This window comes from Camelina sativa, chromosome 18 (assembly GCF_000633955.1).
Source record: "Camelina sativa cultivar DH55 chromosome 18, Cs, whole genome shotgun sequence".
NCBI lineage: Eukaryota > Viridiplantae > Streptophyta > Magnoliopsida > Brassicales > Brassicaceae > Camelina > Camelina sativa.
Window position 1 is genome coordinate 20596518 of NC_025702.1, and position 22487 is coordinate 20619004.

General features: G+C 37.5%; 6 protein-coding genes, 2 long non-coding RNA genes and 1 other non-coding gene across 9 annotated transcripts; 3 read left to right on the forward strand and 6 right to left on the reverse strand.

The window, feature by feature from the left end:
- LOC109130604 lies at positions 2326–3124 on the forward strand. The gene is made up of 3 exons (XR_002036509.1): positions 2326–2548; positions 2781–2911; positions 3028–3124. It is a non-coding gene; the product is annotated as an uncharacterized LOC109130604 (long non-coding RNA).
- Positions 3430–7434, forward strand: LOC104762912. Its single transcript, XM_010486319.2, has 10 exons — positions 3430–4036; positions 4356–4440; positions 4854–4925; positions 5019–5144; positions 5244–6052; positions 6192–6291; positions 6381–6440; positions 6531–6617; positions 6712–6837; positions 6918–7434. The coding sequence occupies exons 1-10, from the start codon at positions 3960–3962 to the stop codon at positions 7218–7220; spliced, it is 1845 nt and encodes a 614-aa protein (XP_010484621.1). The 5' UTR covers positions 3430–3959; the 3' UTR covers positions 7221–7434.
- LOC104762911 (STS14 protein) lies at positions 7479–8334 on the reverse strand. The gene has a single exon (XM_010486318.2). The coding sequence runs from the start codon at positions 8086–8088 to the stop codon at positions 7534–7536; it is 555 nt and encodes a 184-aa protein (XP_010484620.1). The 5' UTR covers positions 8089–8334; the 3' UTR covers positions 7479–7533.
- LOC104762913 lies at positions 9018–9866 on the reverse strand. The gene has a single exon (XM_010486321.1). The coding sequence runs from the start codon at positions 9757–9759 to the stop codon at positions 9289–9291; it is 471 nt and encodes a 156-aa protein (XP_010484623.1). The 5' UTR covers positions 9760–9866; the 3' UTR covers positions 9018–9288.
- Positions 12103–13767, reverse strand: LOC104762914 (oxygen-evolving enhancer protein 1-1, chloroplastic). The gene is made up of 3 exons (XM_010486322.1): positions 13445–13767; positions 12806–13099; positions 12103–12726 (listed from the first exon to the last, which is right to left on the reverse strand). Exons 1-3 carry the CDS (start codon positions 13685–13687, stop codon positions 12265–12267), a joined length of 999 nt encoding a protein of 332 aa, XP_010484624.1. The 5' UTR covers positions 13688–13767; the 3' UTR covers positions 12103–12264.
- Positions 13966–14039, reverse strand: TRNAI-AAU. Its single transcript has one exon. It is a non-coding gene; the product is annotated as a tRNA-Ile (tRNA).
- LOC104762915 (BTB/POZ domain-containing protein At5g66560) lies at positions 16992–19589 on the reverse strand. The gene is made up of 4 exons (XM_010486323.2): positions 19467–19589; positions 19285–19354; positions 17873–19186; positions 16992–17774 (listed from the first exon to the last, which is right to left on the reverse strand). Exons 1-4 carry the CDS (start codon positions 19502–19504, stop codon positions 17184–17186), a joined length of 2013 nt encoding a protein of 670 aa, XP_010484625.1. The 5' UTR covers positions 19505–19589; the 3' UTR covers positions 16992–17183.
- Positions 19173–19881, forward strand: LOC109130412. The gene is made up of 2 exons (XR_002036386.1): positions 19173–19334; positions 19489–19881. It is a non-coding gene; the product is annotated as an uncharacterized LOC109130412 (long non-coding RNA).
- LOC104762917 (protein N-lysine methyltransferase METTL21A-like) lies at positions 21514–22484 on the reverse strand. Its single transcript, XM_010486324.2, has one exon. It carries the CDS (start codon positions 22464–22466, stop codon positions 21585–21587), a length of 882 nt encoding a protein of 293 aa, XP_010484626.1. The 5' UTR covers positions 22467–22484; the 3' UTR covers positions 21514–21584.

Genomic DNA, 22487 nt, shown 5'->3' on the forward strand with positions numbered 1-22487 from the left:
AAATGACTTTTTTGTTTGGTCTGTTAATGATGTGGTTTGCCAGGGTTTTTCTTCAGCAATGACTTGGGAAGCACTCAGGCCTAAGGTATCGCCGAAGGACTGGGCCCCCTCTGTGTGGTTTAAGGGTGCAATACCTCGGTTTGCTTTCCAAATGTGGATTGCCATACTTGACAGACTACCCACCCGTCAACGCCTCGCAGCATGGGGACAGTTGAGATTGTCTGAGTGTTGTCTATGTACGATCTAGACGGAGTCAAGGGATCACTTAATGCTCGCGTGTGAGTTCTCAGCCCAATTTTGGAGGATGATCTTCAGCAGACTGTGCCCCCGTCAACGGCTATTTTGTTCATGGAACGAACTCCTCTCCTGGACCAGACAATCTTCAAACTCCGTCCCTGCTCTGTTACGCAAAGTGGTCGCACAGGCAGCTATCTATAACATTTGGAGGCAAAGGAACAACCTTCTCCATAACTTTTGCAGGCTCGCCCCGTCCATCATCTTCAAGATACTCGACAGGGAGGTACGCAACATCATCACAACAAGAAGACTAAGGAAGCATTGGCGAAACCTAATGCTTCTTTGGATCCGTTAACAACCCTAAGCTGCTGTTGTATAGGTATTACCTTTTGTAAAACCTTTATTCATTACTAATAATATTTACNAAAAAAAAAAAAAAAAAAAAAAAAAAAAAAAAAAAAAAAAAAAAAAAAAAAAACTAGAGATCGAACTTCGGAAGACCAATCTCCAGTACCAAAAAAGAAAAGAAAAAAACTCAACTTAAGAGTAATATATCTAATTATAAAATATGTAGTCCACACGATTCTAAGATATTAGGACTTGACCCCCCAAATCATATCTCCACCACACAAACCTTAAATAAACGAGTCAATAAACACTTTCAACAAATTTTGTTCGAACCTTTGAGGGTATATATATGTATTGTCGTTATCATAAGAAGATTAATATTACAAAAAGGTTTGACCATTAAAGTTAAGAATCACATAATTTATCTCTGAACTATTGGTGTTGCCGAATCAAATCACCCGATCATAATGAATAATATTGCATACAAAAGATAAAAGTAAAAATCATATCGTATCTCATATTTCTCGAGCACTAGATTCTCTAACATGTACATATGTATATCCCATTATATTTTCTTTTTCTGATCAGCGTACGTTCCGTTAAGGTTTAGTACTACACAAGTATTGAGGTATATGGGTTCAGTAAATGGGCTTAATATTGAAATTGGGCCCGAATTTTGAATACTGGATGAGTTTGTTTCCAAAGTCCCACATCGGTAACTCTGGATTCGCTCGCTCTCACAACAGGGATATAAAAGCAGTACGGGAGCAATCGTTCAAATCATACCTTTCTCGGCCTTTTGGCTAAGATCAAGTGTAGTATCTGTTCTTATCAGTTTAATATCTGATATGTGGGTCATCGACTCACACGATATTAACTCTATTTTTTAAGGGGGGAGATTCCGCCACGTCAGCTTGCTGATTGGGCTCTCACGTGTCGCCTTCGTCTTGCACTACTGCGAAGGCCTGGCACACCTCACCAAACACGAGTTCAATATTTTTCAAGTCAAACTGATTTATCTTATGTTCTTAACCAACGTTAACCAGTAAGTAAATTACCAAACACAACCGAAAGTGTTCTGTCTGAAATAACCAGTTATTATTGAATTCTGTCAATGGATTATAAAAAAGACCCAAAAAACCTAGCAGCAAAGGCCCAACCACCAAAGGCCGCTCTTCTGACCTTAAAAACTTTCATTTTGTTTTTCTCCGGATCAGTCCACAAAATGTACCTTGTATATCAATCCGTTTTAAGAAGAGATTGCATCCCTTTCTTGAATATAAAAGCTAAGATAACATATCTGGGATAATGTGAATATATGTCCGACGTTATTCAGAATTCGAGGCGATTAGTGATAAGCTCCAAAAACAAGGTATATGTTAGTTTACCATTACCAATGCTCTCTTTTGTTTTTTACCATAGAACACTCCTACTCTCATAAACTCACCAAACATAACAATCACAAATATTCATATACATGCAACCCAATATACTAATAAAAATAATAGATTTCAAAAGTAATATCGGATCGGATACGTAACGTTGTGTGTGTGTCTGTGTTTTTATTTTCTTTCTATAACGACTAGTTGGAAACATGACGACAATATAGAGAGAAGACCTGGATTGTCCCACAACCTTTTTTTCTGCATTGATCTTCGGAGGAACACACAAGAATTTTAAAAAAAAAAATAATAAGAAAAAAAAAAAACCTTTCATGCTTTCACATTTTAAATTTTATAATGACACTTTAATTTTTCTTGTGTGGATTCTTTGACAAACGGAAGTCCACTTCTCACACACAAACAAATTCCGGACATCGCATTTGTCAATTTTTCTCATATCTCTCTCTCCAAAAAAAACACGAGAGAGAGAGAGACGTAGACACAAAGTCACAAGAACCCAAAAGCTTGAATCATCTTTCCAAAAATTTGATGTTTTCTTTTTTACTTTCATTTCTTTTGAGGTCAGTTATTTTTCACTATTCTGTCCTCTTCCATCATATTTATCTGTTGAGCGAGTTACATTTGGAATTTTATCACACTTTATTCTTCTTACTTTTGCCTTTGCTGCCCCATTTTTTTTACAAATCCTTTTTTGATACTGTGTTTGGAAGCATTCGACGATATGTCCTTGGTTTCGGGTGGATTTTATTTAATGTTATAGCGGTGACTTTTGTTTTTGTTTTGGCTTTTCAGAAACGAGAAAATGGGTTCACGGGTTTATTATTGCATAGTGCATACTAGTATTATGTGTTCGGTGAATATATTGTCTCAGTGTAGTGTACGTACCATCTAACCATCACCTCCTCTGTTATGGCTGCTGCGTGGTAAATTTTTTTTTTAACCTACTCATCCAAAATTTAGTGGAAAATAATATGTGATTCAATAGAAATTTGGTAAGAGAATAATTTAAATTAAGATAGGAATATATTATCGTGCTTAGGGGCCATGTGAATGTGATTCAAGAACTGTGGAGGAGTTAGAGGGACGGTCAACAACTCTGACTTGCTTGCCAACAAGGAAGAATCTATCAACCCCCATCAAAATTATTTAGTTATGTCTCCTTATTATCATCTATATATCTTTAGTTGTTAAAATTAATAACTCATGAATGTATTTTTTTTTAACTAACGCATGATAGTATTGAATCAACCATCAGCTAATCTATTAAAATAAGGTTGTATCAAGAAACAGAAATGGGGTAAATATTATTTTAATACACATGAACATGTAATATATAGTTAAGATAAATTAATTTATAAAACTAGTTTGGTCACCATCCATAAGCACCACAGTAACTTTTATTTTCAAGGCAAAAAAAACACTCTTGTCTATTTCTGATTTAGACCATCTTATGTAGAAAGCTCTCTCTCTCTCTCTCTCTCTCTCTTTATTTTGGCCGATTTGGTTGAGAATTAGACGACTCGTGGGGTCGTGTACACACACATTGGTGACTAGTCTTTTGACACGAGTCGCCTCTCTTCTTTCTCACAACCATTGTTTCCATGAAACATGAAGCTAAAGCTAAAACTTTTCTTCTTCAATTGAAAACCCACCACGCTTCTTTTGTCCATTTTTAATGTTTATACTAAAAAGTTTCCTCCTTTATTACTATTGCTAAAAAAGAGATAGAGAAGATTCGCAAAGTTAAGAGTTTCCATTGGCCTCTTTCTCTCACAGTCACAGGTGAAGAAGAAGAAGATTCACTTGCCTTTTCTTCAAAAAGTCCCCAACTTTTCCCTTTAAAGTAGAAGCTTTTATTATGGGTTTCTAGCCGAACCTCTGCTACGATCTCTTGAAGCATTTACATTAACTCTTTTGGTTAAGGAGAAAAAGTCAGCTCCTTTTGTGATAGTTCTGAGACATATCGCATATATGGGATTTGGGGTAGGTGGTGGAGGTGGTAGAATGTTGGATTTGAGGATGGTCCAACATCACAAGCGTTCAAAGAGGTAAGCTGTCTACTCTCTATAGTTCGTTATTGTAACAACTACTTTTATTTGTTTTTGCCTTGTAATTTTTGTAGATTTCTCTAAATGTGTCACTGTTTGCTATTAATGGAATCCTTTGCTTGGTTGGGTTAAGGCAGAAACTGGGGATTTGAAAGAGTTATATGATTGCAAATTATCAATCAGATCTTCTCTTGTTCGTTGTTAAAAAAACGTTTAGATAATGCAAGTGTAGTTGGTGAAGATTTTAACGTTTTAAATTTTGTCTGATACAATTTGGATTTATAAGATTGATTCTTTGGCAAATGCTCTTTTTGCACAGTGCCAGCTTTCCAGAAAAGAAAAGAGGTGAGGGAGATCATAAAACCTCAAATGGTTCTCATGAAGCCTCTCAACGAATCAAGCTGGTGAGTAGGATCATCTCTTTTTTGCTTTTTTTACTTGTTAAAGTTGAGATAAAGTGTATTGGTATTTGTTAAAGAACAGCCTAAGACGCTGAGACATCATTCTTGCTCTTCTTGGATTTATCTTTATGTTTCTTTGACTAATAAGTATCTTTTTTTTTCCCCCAAGCTGCTTTTTTCTTTTGCATCTTTTTTGTGAAAAAAGCCTTTACACATATGTTTCGCTAGACTTCTTTGTATCTTTCTTATTTGTCTTTCCCTATATTACTTTTAAATGAATTTCCTTTATTCTGGTATCAAGTTTGTGAGAAACTAATCTCTCTTATAAGTGGAAAGTGAGTCCAAAGCTGTTTCTATTTCTTATTAAACAACCACTTCTGTGAATCGTTTATGGATGTTTGTCTGACTTGGTTTAGGACATGGGTCGTTCAAATGAATCCAAGCGTAGTCAATATCATTCAAACACCGAAACTTCATTGAAGCAAGAGGTAATGTTTACGTTTTTCTTTTCTACTTACTTGGTCCTTTTGTTCGGTTGGTTAGTTTCAGTTACCTTATTATTCCTATGATTGGAATCACAGATTAGTCAGCTGGAGACTAGATTACAAGATCAGTTTATGGTTCGTTGTGCCTTAGAGAAGGCGTTAGGTTATCGAACAGCCTCTTCTTACATATTGAGTGAAACAAATGACATTCCCATGCCTAAGGTCAGTAGTTACTTACACTTCCCAAAACTAAATATTCTTTTCTAGAAATGAGCTTTGTGCATTATAAAGATGCGTTCTTGGTTTTTCTTTTCTCTTCAGCCAGCTACTGATTTAATCAAAGACATTGCTGTTCTGGAGATGGAGGTCATACATTTGGAACAGTATCTTCTTTCATTGTATAGAAAAGCCTTTGAACAGCAAATCACTTCTGTATCACCAAATTCAGAGAACAAGAAGCCAAAATCTCCTCCTGTAACAACCCCTAGAAGGCGTCTAGACTTTTGTGAAGATGATGATACCCCCTCAAATACAGAGCAGCCTACTAATGCTCTGCTTGGTGATAGTCAAGATCAATCACAGAAAACAAAGATTCCTGCGGCTGACCGAGACCAGGTAGACTCCAGTTTTCGCCGTAGTCACTCCCAACGTTCGGCATTTGAGAGTAGAAAAGCTTCTCCAGAAGATTCTTGGGGTAAAACCATCCGCTCTTGTCACTCCCAACCGTTGTATGTGCAGAATGGAGAAAATCTAATCAGTCTAGCTGAACATCTTGGCACCCGAATCTCGGATCATGTTCCAGAGACACCCAACAAGTTATCTGAAGGAATGGTCAAGTGTATGTCAGAAATATATTGCAAGCTTGCAGAGCCGCCATCTGTACTACATCGTGGGCTTTCATCTCCAAACTCGTCTTTATCATCGAGTGCATTTTCGCCTTCTGACCAATATGATACATCGAGCCCTGGATTCGGAAACATTTCCTCTTTTGATGTTCGGTTAGATAACTCTTTCCATGTAGAAGGAGAAAAGGACTTCAGTGGACCTTACAGCAGCATTGTTGAAGTGCTTTGCATTTACAGAGACGCCAAAAAGGCCAGTGAGGTTGAAGATCTTCTGCAAGACTTCAAGTGAGTCACTTTGAGATTTGCTTAGAGACTAAAGCTGGTCCTTTGAGACATTTAAGTTGTTACATATAGGCTAGAATTTGATTGGATGTGAATTGGGATCTATTGATGCATAATCTTGAAAATGTTTAAACTTTTGCAGATCGCTCATCAGTAGATTGGAGGAAGTAGATCCAAGGAAGTTAAAACATGAAGAGAAGCTAGCGTTCTGGATAAATGTGCACAATGCACTTGTGATGCATGTAAAGTCCTATCTTTCAAGAACCAATCTCATTTTCTCAACGTCTAGATATTTGGTTTCTTATCGAAATTACATTCAAATCTCTTTTAGGCCTTTTTAGCTTATGGGATTCCACAGAACAATGTGAAGAGAGTCCTACTGCTACTCAAGGTAACAAACATCTCTTGGAAGGAGAGAATAAACACAGTTGAACTATCATTTTCTAGATTCTGAAATTATCAAGATTTTGCATTTTTCCAGGCTGCATATAACGTTGGTGGACACACAGTTAGTGCTGAAGCGATACAAAGTACGATTCTTGGATGCAAAATGTCTCATCCTGGACAGGTACACCATAGAAATTATGAAACTTTGAAACTATTCTCTTCAAAGCACAAAAGCGTAGAAAGTGAAACATTTCTCCTTTTCATCTCTCTTTTAGTGGCTTAGACTACTGTTTGCTTCGAGGAAGTTCAAAGCAGGAGATGAAAGATTAGCTTACGCAATCGAGCATCCCGAGCCTCTCCTACATTTTGCGCTTACTTCAGGCAGCCACTCCGATCCAGCGGTACTTACCTTTGATATTATGAAACACTTAAAATCCTTTGATGCTATAGAAAAAACTGAAGTCTCTTTGTTTCAAAACAGGTTCGTGTATATACACCGAAAAAAATCCGGCAAGAGCTCGAAACGTCGAAAGAAGAGTACATAAGAATGAACTTAAGCATACGAAAGCAGAGAATCCTATTGCCAAAGCTGGTGGAGACGTTTGCAAAAGACTCCGGTTTATGTCCTGCGGGTTTGACAGAGATGGTTAACCGGAGTATACCGGAGTCTTCAAGAAAGTGTCTAAAGAGATGTCAATCTGGTAGTAAATCACGCAAACCAATTGATTGGATCCCTCACAGCTTTACATATAGATATCTTATTCTTAGAGAAGCTGCCAAATGAAATCATTCCCAGTGTAAATATATGGATAAGATATCGCTGTCTATGAATGCCCACTCCCACTATCTGATTATGATAATGTTGGTTCTGTCTCTCTGATATGGAAGTAGAGCGATGATTGGATCTTGTCTCCTCACAGTTACTTGGCATTTTCAATTATTAATATTGTAATACACATCTTAACATCATCAGTCAGATCATAGCACATTATTCGATTTTTATATAATTCCAAAAACTGAAACTGGCAAAAAAAAAAAAAAAAAACTAAAAAAATTTAACTATTTTTATTAATCCAAGCTTATAAATCAAATTGTGCTTAATAAGGCTTTTGGCCAATTATATTCCCCGGAGGGTTGTAAAAACAAATGGTCAAAATCGTTGACTCTTTAGTACACGTGGCTTGAGCACAGCCGAGCTCTTTAGAGTTTCTCCACACGACTTGTTTATAGACCCCGCACGTGTGGTTTGCAGCACACGCGTCTGACTTGTAATTGTAGAAAGGTTTCTCCTTCACCCAAGTCTCCACCGCAAGAGACGGTGTCACGGCCAAACCCTTTGCCCAGAGCTGGTTCGCGCCGTATTTCCCAGGGTTAAGACTCGCGAACTCACACTTCTTCTGGTTCCTCTGGTAACGAGCCAACCTATTCGCCGCAGCTTCCAGCGTCGGGCTCCAAACTAGAGGCGGAACACCGACCGTGGCTCTCGCCTTGTTGTGCGCATCGGTGAAGTCTTTAGCCGCCGCTGAGATTGCCGGAGGTGGAGGAGTAGTAAGAGGAACGGTTTGTTCTGGTTTCAGTATAGCCGCTCGGGAGACGGCTGTGACGGAGATGGCAAGAAGTGCCACGAGGATGATGTGATGGGTTAAAGCCATTCTTGGTTTATTCGCAACCTGGAAAAGATCAGTATTCAGTTTATTATATAGTCACGAATGTTATATAAAGAAATGTAATTAAAAGTACTATATGTTAAAGAGGAGATAATTAGAGATGTATAATGGAGAAAATATATGGGATTAGTGGAAGGAGACAAGATAATAATAATAATAGGAAGAGAGAGGATCATGGCATGTGAATGGCTTGATTGATCGACTCAAGTTGTCTGTGTTGCATGTGACAGACAGATACCCAACTTTATTTAATTTCTTTGTGTTTTTGTTACTTTCAGGCCCATTAATGCTTATAGGGCCAATCTGGGTCCAGTCCTCTTTGCCTCAATTTTTTTTTTTTTTTTTTGCCAAACTATACACATTTTAATTATTGTTGTTGTTCAACATCTAATCAAAGAATATCCTCCAATCATGGCTTTGATATTTCCATGACTGTTTCGTTTGTAACTTTGTATTATTGTGTTTTTTTTTTTTTTTTATGTGGTGCAGATGCAACCCCCAAAGACAAAATTTAAGAAAAATAAAACAAGATTTTCATTTTTAGTGGTGGCAACAAATAATTTGAAATGTAGTTGTCTTTATAGTTTTTTACTCGGTCGTTTTTGTTGTTGTCACATTGTAGTGTTTTGTGTGTTATGTAGTCCCGGATGCAAAAATATGTGATAAAAAAAAAAATGCAGAAGAGAAGTAAGAATGGACCATAACAACTACATCATCAAATTCAAAGCATATCTTTATCATTAACTAATCCTTATCTTGTTTCTTAGAAAAAAAACAAACAATTCGTTCAGTCTGGTACTCAGTTTTCGGTTTGGATATTTTCCTTTAACCAAAACTAGGTTAAATCGCGACGGACCGATTTGCCGGTTGTTAATTAGAGAGAGATTCACGAACATTGATGAGAAGAGTAACCATTACGCATGAAAGGATTCATATATATATATACATATGAAATTGCATTGTCATTATTAAGATAGGAATCACATCAATGGAATCTATATCATCCTCGATCGTGCCCATTTCTCAATTTTTATGCAATAAAAAAAAAAGGATCTATTTAATTGGATAAATTGTTTTTCTCCAAAAAAAAAAAAGTCAAACATGCCTAATTACAGTTTATACGTCTTGGTCGAATTATTTTTTCCTCAAAATAACTAAAATTTGACCATAGCTAGCTAGTTGCAGCTACTCGGCGATGGTGGTCAAGTTAGCCGTAAATCGCCTCTTCCCTTTGCCACAACCTCTTCCACCACCACCGTTCGTCTTCACTCCGGCGATATTTTTCTTTTGGTAAGTTTTTTCCGAAACCGATGCATCTCCGTCGCCGGAAACCCAACCGACTCCGCCGCTTTTGGTTAAAGCTGAACTAGCTTTAACAGCCAAGGCCGCCATTTCCTCCGCTTTTAACGGATGATTGAGCCACGTCAGAGGTAAAACGAAGTAAAGCTGCCCTGATCGGAGCTCCTCGTTGCCGGCTACAGCTGAAACGGCGTCGTCGAAATCCATTTCGTCTGAGTTACAGACGAAACACGTAGGGTTCTTCTGCAGAATCTGCCAAACTTTGACCGTAGTTGAGAACTCTTGTAAAGTACCGTCCAGCAATATAAGCTTCGCTGAATCGCTCCTTGAAGATTCATGTGAAACGCAAGCTCCCATTTTTTTCACTTAGTATTGGAAAACGTTTGTTAACTCTCTGGATACTTCTTTGTACTCTTGAGTGTAAGTTTATTAGTGTTGTGTGTTGTGATTGTGAATATGAAAGAGACTACCTTGTGACGAGTTTATATATTATACGAAAGAAGAAGAAGACAACATCGAGAATCTAAGTCCACGTTGGATGTGTCGTGTAGTGATAACAACTAAACATAACAGCTCACGCTGGATTATTGTCTTGTCAAAACGGACCCATAGCGTGAAGGGGGTATAACGGGAAATGAGGAGAGAGAACGTGGCGAAGAATGAGAGAGGAAGGAGCATAGGTGGTGAAGGAGGAAGGGACCACGTGGCAGACAGATGCAGGACCGGCAAGCAGACAAGATTGAGTTGGCCGGAGGTTTAGCGTCACCGGTGGGTTAGATCTCACGTGAAGACAATAGGGACTACTCTGACTCTGGCCATGCATGTGTGATTAGATTCTTTTTTTTTTTGGACCCTTTTGGTAGATACAAGAGTCACCTACCTTCATTTTTTTATTATTACTTTTTTTCTTCTCTTCTTCTTCTTGATTTTGCATGAATGTGGCATTTATGAAAACCTCCAACATTATTGAAATCCTATATCTTTTATGTTGAATTTGGACGATATGCGAAAAGCTGTAAAGAATTTAAGTTTGTATTTGTGTTTACGATATTATATTTGCTTACTTTAATGATCTCATTCACATTCAGGTCGATTTAGTTGAAGAGTATCGTCTTTCTTTTTGTGTTAAAGTGGACTTATCACACTTTTAAAATATATCATTTGCTCTATTATTAAAGTTTCTTAAGTATACTTATATAAGTAAAAAATATATTTTTATTTTTTAGTCGACAATTAAATATCTAATTTCCTTACCAGCTTTATACTTTCTGAATATAGAATAGCTCAAATTAAACAATTAATTTACACACCCACTCAGAGAAGAAATATCTTTTCACTTTCTTTCTTTTGTTTGTTTGTTTGCTTCCTTAGGTTTTTGTTGGATTTAAATCACCCACGTCTCCACCTATGTCTAATTTATGAATGCATGTCAATTTTTAACTATTTAAACTTTTGTCCGATATTGAATAGCTTTATATACGTCTAAAACTTGTCCCAAGTTCCTATAACCATTTTGATTTGATAATTAAATAATGGTTCGTCAGTAGGTCTTGTGGATATTAATTTGCCACGGTAATGACGAATGGGCATAAGGCCAACAATAGTTATTCTATGAGGTGAAACTAGGCAATAATACAATTTTGCTTACGATTGACCCATTTCTATCACGAGGCATATGTTTGTTGCTATTTGAAATTATATTTTTTTTGGTGATTCATTTTAAAGTTCTTTGTCACTTGTCTTAATATTCTTTTTAATGAAACTGATCGTTTCTCTTTTAATTAAACTCTTCAAAACAATATACTCTCCCGTAGTGATATATTTTGGATTACGAACATGTGATTAGGTGGCACTAACGTTAACACACGCTTATACACAATCAACTGTTACAAGAATCTATAAAATTTTGGCCGACTGAATGTAAAGATTTGTAGTATACATTGCGATGAAATTGATCTCTCTAATATATATAAAATAGAATTATGTCCCCAGGAAGATAAAAAAATCAAACTAATTATGTATACTACAAATACCATTGGTTTAATTAATTAATCATTTGATACTTAAGAGAGAATCTGTCTGTGATCTGCAGTTGTTATGTGCTGTGTCCCACGCCAACGTAATTGTCTGTGTTCATTCATGTTTCGAGATGTATAAGACAAAACACAGACAAATCTATTTAATACTAATTTATAAGTTAAACACTGTGTTTTGTTTAATAGATTCACACCCCATGCACAATAAATACAGCGTAATGATCAAGATGATTAGACTAAATTATTTTCAAGAAATAAAATCATTATATTTCCATATTCGCCACTGGATGCATATAACTAATTTAAATATACAACAGAAGTGCCATTACATATTTGTTTATTATCGAATGGAGTTCTATATATAAACTGAAATTTTGAATTTGACTATCAACAAGAAAGCCCATCAGGTTAAGGACTGATGATAAGTGATAACATGTTTTAAGGCCCAAACATTATACAATGTAGACTGTATCAACAAACGTACCAGATTTTTTGTTCATGAACATTTTGACTTGGTTCGAATTAGACTGAATTTTGTTACAGATTATATGTACCAATCTACATATGTACAACAAAATCGGTTTGGTTTAAGTTCGTATTCCTAACCAAATTTGTTTGCAACGAACAATTTATGCTATTACAGTTTTTCTCATCATAAACCATAAGGTTACAATTGGTACTGTTTTGACGAGAACGGACATGGATATACAGAAAATTCAAGATCTTACGCATGTGCATTTTTTTATGAAAGAGATAAAGGAAGAAAGCATCAAATGATGTTGTCATTATCCATCAAACACAATCAACAGAAATATAATAACATGTATCACTCAAGTTGACCATACCACACTCCTTGGATCTTCACATCCTTTGGTACCTTAGCACCCAAGTCAGTATCCGACGGCTGTAGACTCTCGAACACTCCGATCACCTCTCCTGTCTCCGGCTTGCTCTTTGTCACTTTCAAAGTGATCTCTCCCACAGAAGCTGCCGTGTTCTTCACGTTCTCCTTTACAAGCTCCTCCTCGTCTCCCCTGCCTCCAGCTGGCAATGCCACTGCGTTGTCATATCCTGTGGATCCACCACGACCCTTTGGGTCCAAGAAAGAAGAGCCACGGTACGATGGAACCAAGAATTTTCCGGTGAAGTTGTCTGGTTTGCCTGAGGCGTCAAGCTGTTTGACTGTGAAGAGGAATGGCACACGCTCGCCTCCTGGAAGCTGAACAGTGACTGCGGCGTAGTCGATTCCATCTTCTTCCTTGAAGTTGACGCTTCCGTCTGAAGCAACCTGCTCAAAACAAATTAATCAAATCACAAACCGTAACCCTAATCACAAACAGTTTCTTGCAGTAGAAGCGAAATCCAACCTCGAAGGGTCCTTCGATCTCGTCAAGGGTGTAGGTGAGACGGGTCATGAGCTTGGTGTTCTGGAACTCAGGAGGAGCGTTCTTGCTTACACTCTCTGCCTTGACAGTGAATGAAGTAGGCTCGAAGCAGAACTTCTTGCCAGCGTACTTTCCGGGCTTGATTGAGAATGTCTCAGAGCCACCGTCAATAGTTGGGCACTGGTTAGCTGTTCCAGTTCCTTTGACTTCCATGTATGTCTTGCTCTGAATCTCATCGTAGGTCAGTCTCTTCGGAGCTCCCTCTGCACTAGCTCCCTTTCATTACACGAGAAACAAACCACTTTAATTCAACTGATCCATCCAACAAGACTGAATCGAAGATTACAAGAACTGGAATATATTACGCTAATCCTAATACGTTATTGGTTTAGGTGGTTCCGCTATGTTTTCAGTTCAATACAAACCAATGTATTTGTATCGCATGTGAGATGACTTCGAATAATGCAAAATTGCAAATCAGAATTATGCTATCACATATAAAAGCAAAAAAATAAAAACTCTTGTTCTCTGTTTCTTGATTAATCTATAGTTCATAATAATGATCTTTATCGAAGACGAAACTGTGAGAGAGTAGATGTGTAGGCGATTAAAGAAAGTTACCGAGACAACGAGAGCAGAGGTGGCAAGAGCGAATCCGGCGATTTTGACAGCGTCGGAGCATTTTCCGGCGAAGTCCTTGAAGTCAGATTGGAAGGAGCAAGTGAGGCGAGCAGAAGAAGTTTCTAGCCCGAAAGACTTGCCGACGGTCTGAGTCGACCGGAGGTGAGCACTGCCGCGAGAAGGAGCGGTGGAGATCTTCGCCGACTGGAGGAACGTGGCGGCGGATTGGAGAGAGGCAGCCATGGCCACAAAGTGTCTCAGATGGTTTCGAGTTTTTTGTGTGTGTGTGTGTGTGTGTGATCCAAAGCTGAGAGAGCCAAGTAAAGACTAAAGAGTAATAATCAAAACGCTTAGATAAGATTGGGATAAGGCGAGGATTTTGATTGGTTTGTTTCGTGAGAATCGGAATGTCTGGTTTTATTTGTTGCCACGTGTCGGAATCTGAAGTGGAGATATGGATACTGTCTCAGTCAGGGATGCTGACATGTAATATAACATAATGGTTGTGAAAAATAAAAAAATGGCCCATGCAGGTTTCGAACCTGCGACCTTCGCGTTATTAGCACGACGCTCTAACCAACTGAGCTAATGGGCCATTGATGCACATTCACTCGAGTACTTTAATTTTTCTCGAACATGTTTTACTTTTGAAGGCTTTCAAAGGAGGGGTACATGTGATTTAAATGGCTCAGCCCACTAGTTTTTTTGTGTCCACAGTCCACGCCAGTTGATCTTCAACATATTATACAGTTGACGTTTGGTCCTCAATACTCATAGGCTAATATTTAACTATTTAAGGATCCTTCGATTAGAGTCTGAATCAGAATTATGAGAATCCAAGCTTCAGGAATGCAGAGTGTCATCCTAATATCAACATTGGTCACAGTCTGCTTTCAACATTGGTTTATTATTAAGAACCAAGTTATCATAGCATAAACCAGAACCAGACTTGGTTATAAATAATTCTAGTGGGTTGGGTTCACAAGTTTTAGTGCTGTTGATGCATATAGTCGTGTGTTTCTTCATTAATGTTACAATGTCATATTGGTCAATACGAGAATAATTACAGTTGTTAACAAGTTTTAGTGCTGTTGATACGTATTATTCGTGTGTTTCTTAATCTTTGTTACATTGTCATATGAGAAGTACTGGTCCATTAGTTCTGATTTGGTCCTGACTGGTTAACTTTAAAGTAGATGTATTCTTCCTTAGCGTCGTCGTCTTCAAAGTAGAATCGGAATTACTACTGAAAACGAATATATAAACTTGAAAAATAAAAAGAAGAGAGAGAGAGAGAGAGAGAGAGACAAGGCACTCAGAATGAGTAGGAGGTATATATTCATCAATAGATATCAGATGACAATAAACAATCCTCATCATGCCTTCCACCTTCTTCTTCTTCTTCAATCAACTTTTTTTTTTTTTTAATTAGGTGTAAACAGATAGTGGTAAGAAATCGATCAATTGAGAGTAAAAAAAAAAAAAAAAAGAAGGGATTCCTCTCAGACAAATGCCTCGATTGTCCCCATGATTTATATGAATGGATTTCATCGGACTCGTCATCTATTGTTTCTTCATCACTGAGAAACCCCTCTTTCTATTTTTTTCCTAAACCTAAAAAACTGAGATCTAACTAATAACAAATACTACGAACGAATAAAAAGCAAATCCTCTCAGACAAATGCCTCGTTTGTCCCCACGATTTTAATGAATGGATTTCATCGGACTCGTCATCTATTGTTTCTTCATCACTGAGAATTTTCTTTTCAATCAAAAAAACAATTGCATAATTTTAAAACCAAATCTAGTAGCCAAAACCGATTAGGAAGAAATTAAAAACGTTAACAAGTCAAGAAGAAGAGACGGAACTCTAGGAAAATTAGCAGAGAGAGTTTTAAGCTTTTTTTTTTTTTTAACTCGGAACACGAATTGTACTAATTGCGTATTAGCTTTGGCGGAAGCCGATCAATTTTATAGCAAACAAAGAAAAAAAAAACACAAGTAGGGTTTTTACTAAAAACGACATGAAGTCCTACTCTCGATGATTCTGAACAGCGCGTAGTCTTCAGCTGCTTTCCATTCAAAACGGCGTGCATTCCACATGGATATGCGTTAAACGGGGAGGAGTCCCTAAATTTTAAACAATCTCTCTTGAACTGAGCAATTTGCTAACCTCACCGACTTTGAAACCCATACTTACGGCCCAGTTTTAGATAGACAGTGTGCTTCTTGTTTTGAGTTGGTACTAATCAGGAGGATTTGAAAAATACAATTTTTTTTTCTTTTAAATAATATTCTCTTTAATCTATAAAAAGAAAAAAACTAATTTTTAACACAAAAACACACACTAAATTAATCAGACACATAAACACACAAAAACCAAAATAACAGTAGATCCAAATAAAACAAGTCTCCAGAAACACATATTCAGTTTGTTTTTATTTAACGTCAAAAATTAATGATTGTCGGATTGAATGATCAGTAGACATATGAACACACAAACACATCCTAAATTAATCGACACATGAACACACAAGAAACAAAATAACACTAGATCCAAGTAAAAATAAGTCTCGAGAAACACACATTCAATTTGGTTTTATTTAACGTCAATTATTGATTGTAGGATTGAATGATCAGCAGCTGTTGGATTATGGCTAAGATCTAGATGAGCTCTTTATTGGGCTTTCATCAAACAAATAAATACTCATAAAAAGTTATTTCTAACAATTTCTATTATAATAATAATGTTTTGATATTATCAACTTTGTAATCTTGATTTGGACAAATGATATGCATAATACAAGGATAGTTTTGTACAAAATATGTTTGAGTTATGCATATTAAAGAGTTTTTATGCATTATCTTTTAAAAATGACATTAATCAATTTGAGATAGTTTTCTACAAAATTATGATGTTTTGGAACTCAAGCACAACACTAGTCGAAGATGCATTATAATGTACATCATAAATGAATTTAATGAATGAATGAATAAATGATTTCAAATAAGTTCAAAAGACTTGGTTTTGTATGAATTGTCAAATGTTGAAGAAAAAACTTCATTATCGAATATGATAGACTTATAAATGATGCATATTAACAAGATTTAGCTTATTCATATTTGTATAATATCAAAATAATACTATTACATAATTTAGACTGTTTAAATTTGTATATTCCAATAGTCTCCAAATTACTTAATGAGAATCAGAAATTTTTTTTTTGGTTGTGGTGTATGTGTTATATACTGATTTTTAAAAAAATATATTTCTTCTGATTAACATTTTTATTTCAGTAAGAAGGTGGCAAAAAGCAAGGTAGAAAGTAAATGTTATTTTAAATTAACACATTTTCCAGTGAGTTAGTTTGTCGAATTTGGATAAGACTATCATCATTGGTCATATTATGGATATCTTAAGTAAATTTTTAAATATAAATTTTAGACATTAGAGACGTCTATACTCTAATACTTACTAAATTATAGAGACAGAGCTTTGGGCCTTGGGCTTGCCAAATTACTATTTTCGAATTTATTTCCGTTATCAAAAGGTACGACGAAACTAGTCAAAACGGTTGTGTAGAGACAGAGCAATGCATATTGGCATAGCAAGAAGGATTTAATTAAAAAAAATTAAAAAATAAAAAACTAAAAATCCAAGAATCACAATAATATGCTTTATGATTCTCATAACTAAAAAAAAAAATTTTATTTAATCAATTCGAAAACTCAATTCAATTCAAGAACGTCGTGATCTATGATTAACCATCGTCGCCTCTTGTGAATCGCAGACCTGTGTCTTGAATTTACAACCCAATTTCTTCGTAATCGACCAACTTCTCGGCCGATCAGTCGTCGCCGTCGCCGGTGATGAACCTCCTTCTTTATCAATCTTAGCAATCACTTTCTTCATGTTGGAACACTCTCTCTCTAACCGGTGAACACGCGTCCTCATCGTATCCATATCCAAGCGAAGTACCTGATTCTCTCTCACCGTCTTCTTCCGTTTCCCCGCGTCCACCACCTGTCGTTCTCCTCCTCTCCTTTCATCGCCTTCCTCTTCTTCCGTTACTGTTTCGGTCGTTATCGCTAGATTCCTTACTCCTGACGGTCTCGGCTCCGTTGACGGTGACGGCGATTGTGCCGCTAGTAACGTCCCGGCGATCGCGTGCCGGAGCTGTAACTGCTCGAAGAAGAGGACTTGTACGACGGCTCTCAGCGGAAGCCGCTCGTTTTGCGCGGCGTGTGTGCATGCTTCGAGAGTCAGTTTTTGACAATCCATCACGCCGCATATCTTCTCCCTCTCTGCTTCCGATACCCATGGATGCGCCTATTATATGAGATTCCACATAAATTAAATTTTAATATAAAAATCAGATCCAATAATTCTCAGATCTCCTCCGAGATGAATGTAGTTAAGTAGATCACCTTTAGATAAACGTCGACAGCTCTGTAAAGACCGTCATCGTAGAGACGAGCTTGATCTGGGAGTGAGATGGCTAGATTGTAGAATTTATCCGATTTCAGTTTCGCATCCGATGCTATCTCCGCGAGAAATCCATCCATTAGTTTCCCGACGAGCATCACCGACGGAGATCGTCCATCAGCTTCGACTATGGCGGAGTTCGATTGCTCCAAGGTGTCGAGAAAGTGGCCTAAGATCCTCTCTACCAAATCGACGTCGTATAATGTCTCGTTGAGGTACGAGTAACTCGGAACGAGCAAATCGTCGAGCGTGGCTCGTTCTAGCTGCGATCCGATCTTTCTCTCAAGGAGATGACGGCAAGTCTCGGAGGCGTTGAGGATGATGGCTGTTCGTAGTAAGCCGAAGAGGAATCTAGTGGTTGAAGAGATTGAGCTTTTATCTAATGGAAGATTAGAGGTTATCGTCTCTAGTATCTCTCTCTGTTCATTCTCTGAAGACACTGCTGTTGTTGAAGATGACGATGGCGGTTTCCGGTTAGAACGTAAGATTCCGGGAATGTGCTTCTTAGCGTAACAAATCAAACAGCTCTCTACGATGTCTGAGCTCAGATCTCCTGATCTCATTGATAGGATCACAGTTCTGAAGATCGGAAGGCTCAGTTGCGCCAGATCTTCAAACCACAGCTCCATACTCGAATCTCTACTCTGTTTCTTTCGAGTTTTCCCCGCGCCGCCGGGGATAAGTTGTAGATCGGTGCCGCCGTCGTTTACAGGCCATCCGAAAAGAGAGGGATCAGCTGAGGAAGCTCTGGAGATGATGGACGCTATGCACTGTTCAGTTATACCAAGCGATCCGGCTAAAGATGAGACTAACTCGCACGCTTTGAGAGCTTGGATGGATTCTCGCAAGCTCTTGTAGACGGAATGAGAGAGAAACCTCTCGGTTTTGGAAATCAGGTTATCAGGTGAATACTCTTCCGTCATTTCAAGGTGTTGGGCGGCGCAACGAAGTGGTACAACAGTGGAAGCAGAGAGGTCCATCTTGACGCCGTAGCAGAACTTTGCCACCATCTCGAAGCTCTCTGAACTCCCGGGAAAGTCCTCGAGCTTTATGTGGGGATAACCATTATCTTCCTCCATCTCTATCTCTTGCTCTTCTTCTACTACTACTTGTTCATCCTCGATCTCGTGGCCTTTACCTTTCATGTCAGTATCTTCTACTTTAGGGTCGGTGACAGTTAGGGCCATGGGACAAGATCTAGTCTCTTGCTCTGTAATCAACCTGTGAAGTTTTCTGCTCTTTGACATGAGAGGAAACTGTGGAAAGCAACGAAAAACAAAATGAGCTGAGAAAAGGCGAAGAAGAAGACAAATCTCTCAGAGGCAGAGGTGTTTAGTATATAATGAACAAGAACCTTATGGAGATGGAACGTCATGTCATCAACTTCGATTTCAATGTCGCTAGGTAACCCAGTCGTACAAAACCTGCATCATCATAAGGGAAAACAAAGAAATTTCTCTATAAGGCATATATTATAAATTTAGAATACTAGTAAATAATTTATTTAGTAGAATCAGTGTTAGCTAAGCTATTCACCATGCTTGACCCTTGGAGCTAGATTTCTCAGACGCCATTAATGGGAGGAGACAGCGGTGAGGAAAAGAAAGCTCTGATCACTTACTGAGACAGAAGAAACCAAAGAGCCAATCTCTTTCTAAAGAAGGAATATGGAGAGAACAAGAGGGGGTAAAGGAGAGGGTTGGAATCCTAAATCATGAGAAAGAGACACTTTAAAAAATAAAAATAAAAACATTATTCGGATTTCGAAAAAGGGGATCTCGTTTTTGATCCATCTTTTTATTTTTATTTTCTTTTCTCTTTTTTTTTTTTTATAAAATTATAATCTTTAGTTGGAGAACAGCAAGAATCTCAACTACTACTACTCTAGAGACGACACATTTTCAGATAAAATTACGCGTTGGGAGTAGCAAAATCCCCACTCATTTGTTAATCATTTTAGTAATTCTTAATCTAGTTTTTCTTTTAAACACCCCCTCTCGTTTTTGCTTTCTTTCTTCGGTTTCCTTTTTACAATTTCTTTGCTTATGTGAAATGCACTATTTCAATTATATTCGCATGTGATTGACCTTTATAAATTTAAAAAAAGATTGAGAAATCATGAAAATTAGGCATGGAAGGACGAGGAGCTGCTTTTGTTTAAAGAAATTAAGTGGAAGACATAATATTATTTAGATTATTTTTTCGGTTATTATTAATAATGTCTCACCTAATTCTGAAAATTTGGGAAAATTGACGTTTAGAGAGCCCATGTGGAATGCNTTTTTTTTTTTTTTTTTTTTTGTTTTCTACAAATAAGTTGTTGTATATATGAAATTTATTGCAATTTTTTTTACAGATGTAAAGTGAGAAGCAAGAAGAGAAAAAGAAAAAGTAGTATATGTGCAACTTTCAATGCATTGATTTGTTCATCCACAGTCTCAAAACCAACACAACAAATAAATCCCACCTTTTGAAATTTTGAATATGGAAGCAAACATTACGGTTGCTCGTGTTTATTAATTAGTATATCTGTTTGTAGACCCCTCTTTTTTTAATTGATTGTTTCAAACATTTCCTTTCATGTTTTTTAATGCCCATCATGTTCATCTATTCATCTCATACTACACATTACAAACCTTCCTTTTTTACCTATAGGATTAGGTTTACTGAAGATGTAAGATACGTACGTCTATTAGTATGTTTTCTCAGTATGGTAGTTTCAATTATTTGCCTTTTTTTAATTTATGAAAGAATATCAAAGCAAAGTATATACTTATTCCAAAACATTCTTTTGGCCTTTAGTATTTTTTTCCTCAAAAATCATAATGTGTATTCTAGATCTTTTTAAGCATGGATGCAATATCTTGGACTTCATCCATTAATAGCACTAGACAACAATAAGAAAGAAACAATCAAAGTAAGAAGAGTAGACTTTGCCAATAGAAACTTTACAAGGTGTCACTCATTTTTCTTTCTTCTCTTTTGCTTTTATCTTATTCCTTATGATCTCACGTGTTGGAAGAAAAAATCATCTGATGGATGTTGCCTAATTATCTATAAAGTTAGTTACGAAGACTAAACATTGGTTGGTCGATGGTCGTTTCATACTCACCTCAGTGACCTCACACATCGTCTCGTCCACTTCAAACTTTCACACCATCAAACACAAGTTAACATATACCGATATAACGTACGTTAGTTTTTTCGCAATTGTCTAATGCTTATGTCAATATTTACAAAAACGAACATCAATCACACAAAGATTATAATCTTTCTGTGTTTGAGTATCCTTAATTGACTGACATACACTACATCACAAACTAAACTACTAGTATAGTAGGAGTAGCTCTGTAAATTGATATACAATAAACGGTCAACAAAATATTTAATTTGACAACAAACTCCAAAAGAAGCCAACATTAACGTCAGAATAAAAAATCTATGGGTACGAAAGTTTCCCTTCTTCAGAGGCTGCTTACTTTATATTTTTCTTTTGGACTATACGTAGACTCCGAAGAGCCTTAAATACTTTTCCTTTTCCATGAACTCTCACTCATACGTAATTTAATAACCACTTGATGAATTGACAAACATTTTTTGGGAAGTTTTTATTAAGGAAATTAACGGATCCAGATAATATGCAACTGCTGCATGTTAACATGAAACAAGCCGACCATTTTGATTTGGCTGTTTTGTGGCAAAACGGTAAACCACAACACCGATTCTAGAACCTTGTTGAACAACATCAGAGTGTATAACTTCGACATGGAAGAGCTTTCGAGCTTTCTTGAAGAAGACAGATTCTTTCTTCCATCTTCTTAGATGAGCCATCAGAAATATTAGCTTCTTCCCCTCTAGCTGCATCGCGGCCATCATCAAACGCAGCGTTTCGAGGAGAGGCTCGTAGAGATGGTCGTGGTACACCACGTCCGAGGCAAGAATCAAGTCAACGTTCCGACCTAGAACCTCCACGTCATCAGCTTCTCCCCATCTGAGTGGCTCCACGTGGACTTCCCCCCCGAACCTCGCCACAACTTCAGCGTTCGCTTCGGCGTTGAAATTGAGATTGTCCAAGACGTGTGGGAGATCCGTCACCGTGACGTTAGCAGAGAGAGTGACTGCCGCAGCGATTCCGACGGCGCCGGTTCCAGATCCGAGCTCGAGTATGTTCAATGGAGATGATTTCGTTAGCGACGAGAGTGTGGCGGTGAGTGGGCTGCTGCTAGGGTCACGTCGGTAGTTATCAAGCAGCGTTACGAAGGTAGAAGCGGCTGGCCAGAGCTGGAAGGAGAGACCCTGTGACGTCAGCTGACGAATCACGACCGTTGACTCGATTGACCGGATGTTGTACTCCTGGAGCTCCGGTGCACCGTCACGCAGATGAGCAGGAGATAAACTCTCATTGTCGATACCGTTCTCGCCTATGAGGAGCATTTTGGCTTCGTCTATGTCGTTTTCCTCGTCGTCGTCTTGGAGAGGAAGAGACATCATTTTTTTTTCTTTGCGGCGCCGTCGCTCCCTTTGTTCACTTTCCATATTCGTTGTGTAGGGCACTTT

What these genes read in the sequence shown, in the direction of transcription:
- LOC104762912 (XM_010486319.2), top strand. Translation starts at nt 3,960, where the DNA reads ATGGGATTTGGGGTAGGTGGTGGAGGTGGTAGAATGTTGGATTTGAGG. An exon ending in CCTCTCAACGAATCAAGCTG is followed by an intron (nt 4,441 to 4,853) that starts GTGAGTAGGATC and finishes GACTTGGTTTAG; the next exon opens with GACATGGGTCGTTCAAATGA. An exon ending in GAGTCCTACTGCTACTCAAG is followed by an intron (nt 6,441 to 6,530) that starts GTAACAAACATC and finishes GCATTTTTCCAG; the next exon opens with GCTGCATATAACGTTGGTGG.
- LOC104762911 (XM_010486318.2), bottom strand. Translation starts at nt 8,088, where the DNA reads ATGGCTTTAACCCATCACATCATCCTCGTGGCACTTCTTGCCATCTCC.
- LOC104762913 (XM_010486321.1), bottom strand. Translation starts at nt 9,759, where the DNA reads ATGGGAGCTTGCGTTTCACATGAATCTTCAAGGAGCGATTCAGCGAAG.
- LOC104762914 (XM_010486322.1), bottom strand. Translation starts at nt 13,687, where the DNA reads ATGGCTGCCTCTCTCCAATCCGCCGCCACGTTCCTCCAGTCGGCGAAG. An exon ending in CCTCTGCTCTCGTTGTCTCG is followed by an intron (nt 13,100 to 13,444) that starts GTAACTTTCTTT and finishes GTGTAATGAAAG; the next exon opens with GGAGCTAGTGCAGAGGGAGC. An exon ending in AGATCGAAGGACCCTTCGAG is followed by an intron (nt 12,727 to 12,805) that starts GTTGGATTTCGC and finishes TGTTTTGAGCAG; the next exon opens with GTTGCTTCAGACGGAAGCGT.
- LOC104762915 (XM_010486323.2), bottom strand. Translation starts at nt 19,504, where the DNA reads ATGGCGTCTGAGAAATCTAGCTCCAAGGGTCAAGCATG. An exon ending in TGACGTTCCATCTCCATAAG is followed by an intron (nt 19,187 to 19,284) that starts GTTCTTGTTCAT and finishes TGCTTTCCACAG; the next exon opens with TTTCCTCTCATGTCAAAGAG. An exon ending in CTGTCGACGTTTATCTAAAG is followed by an intron (nt 17,775 to 17,872) that starts GTGATCTACTTA and finishes CTCATATAATAG; the next exon opens with GCGCATCCATGGGTATCGGA.
- LOC104762917 (XM_010486324.2), bottom strand. Translation starts at nt 22,466, where the DNA reads ATGGAAAGTGAACAAAGGGAGCGACGGCGCCGCAAAGAAAAAAAAATG.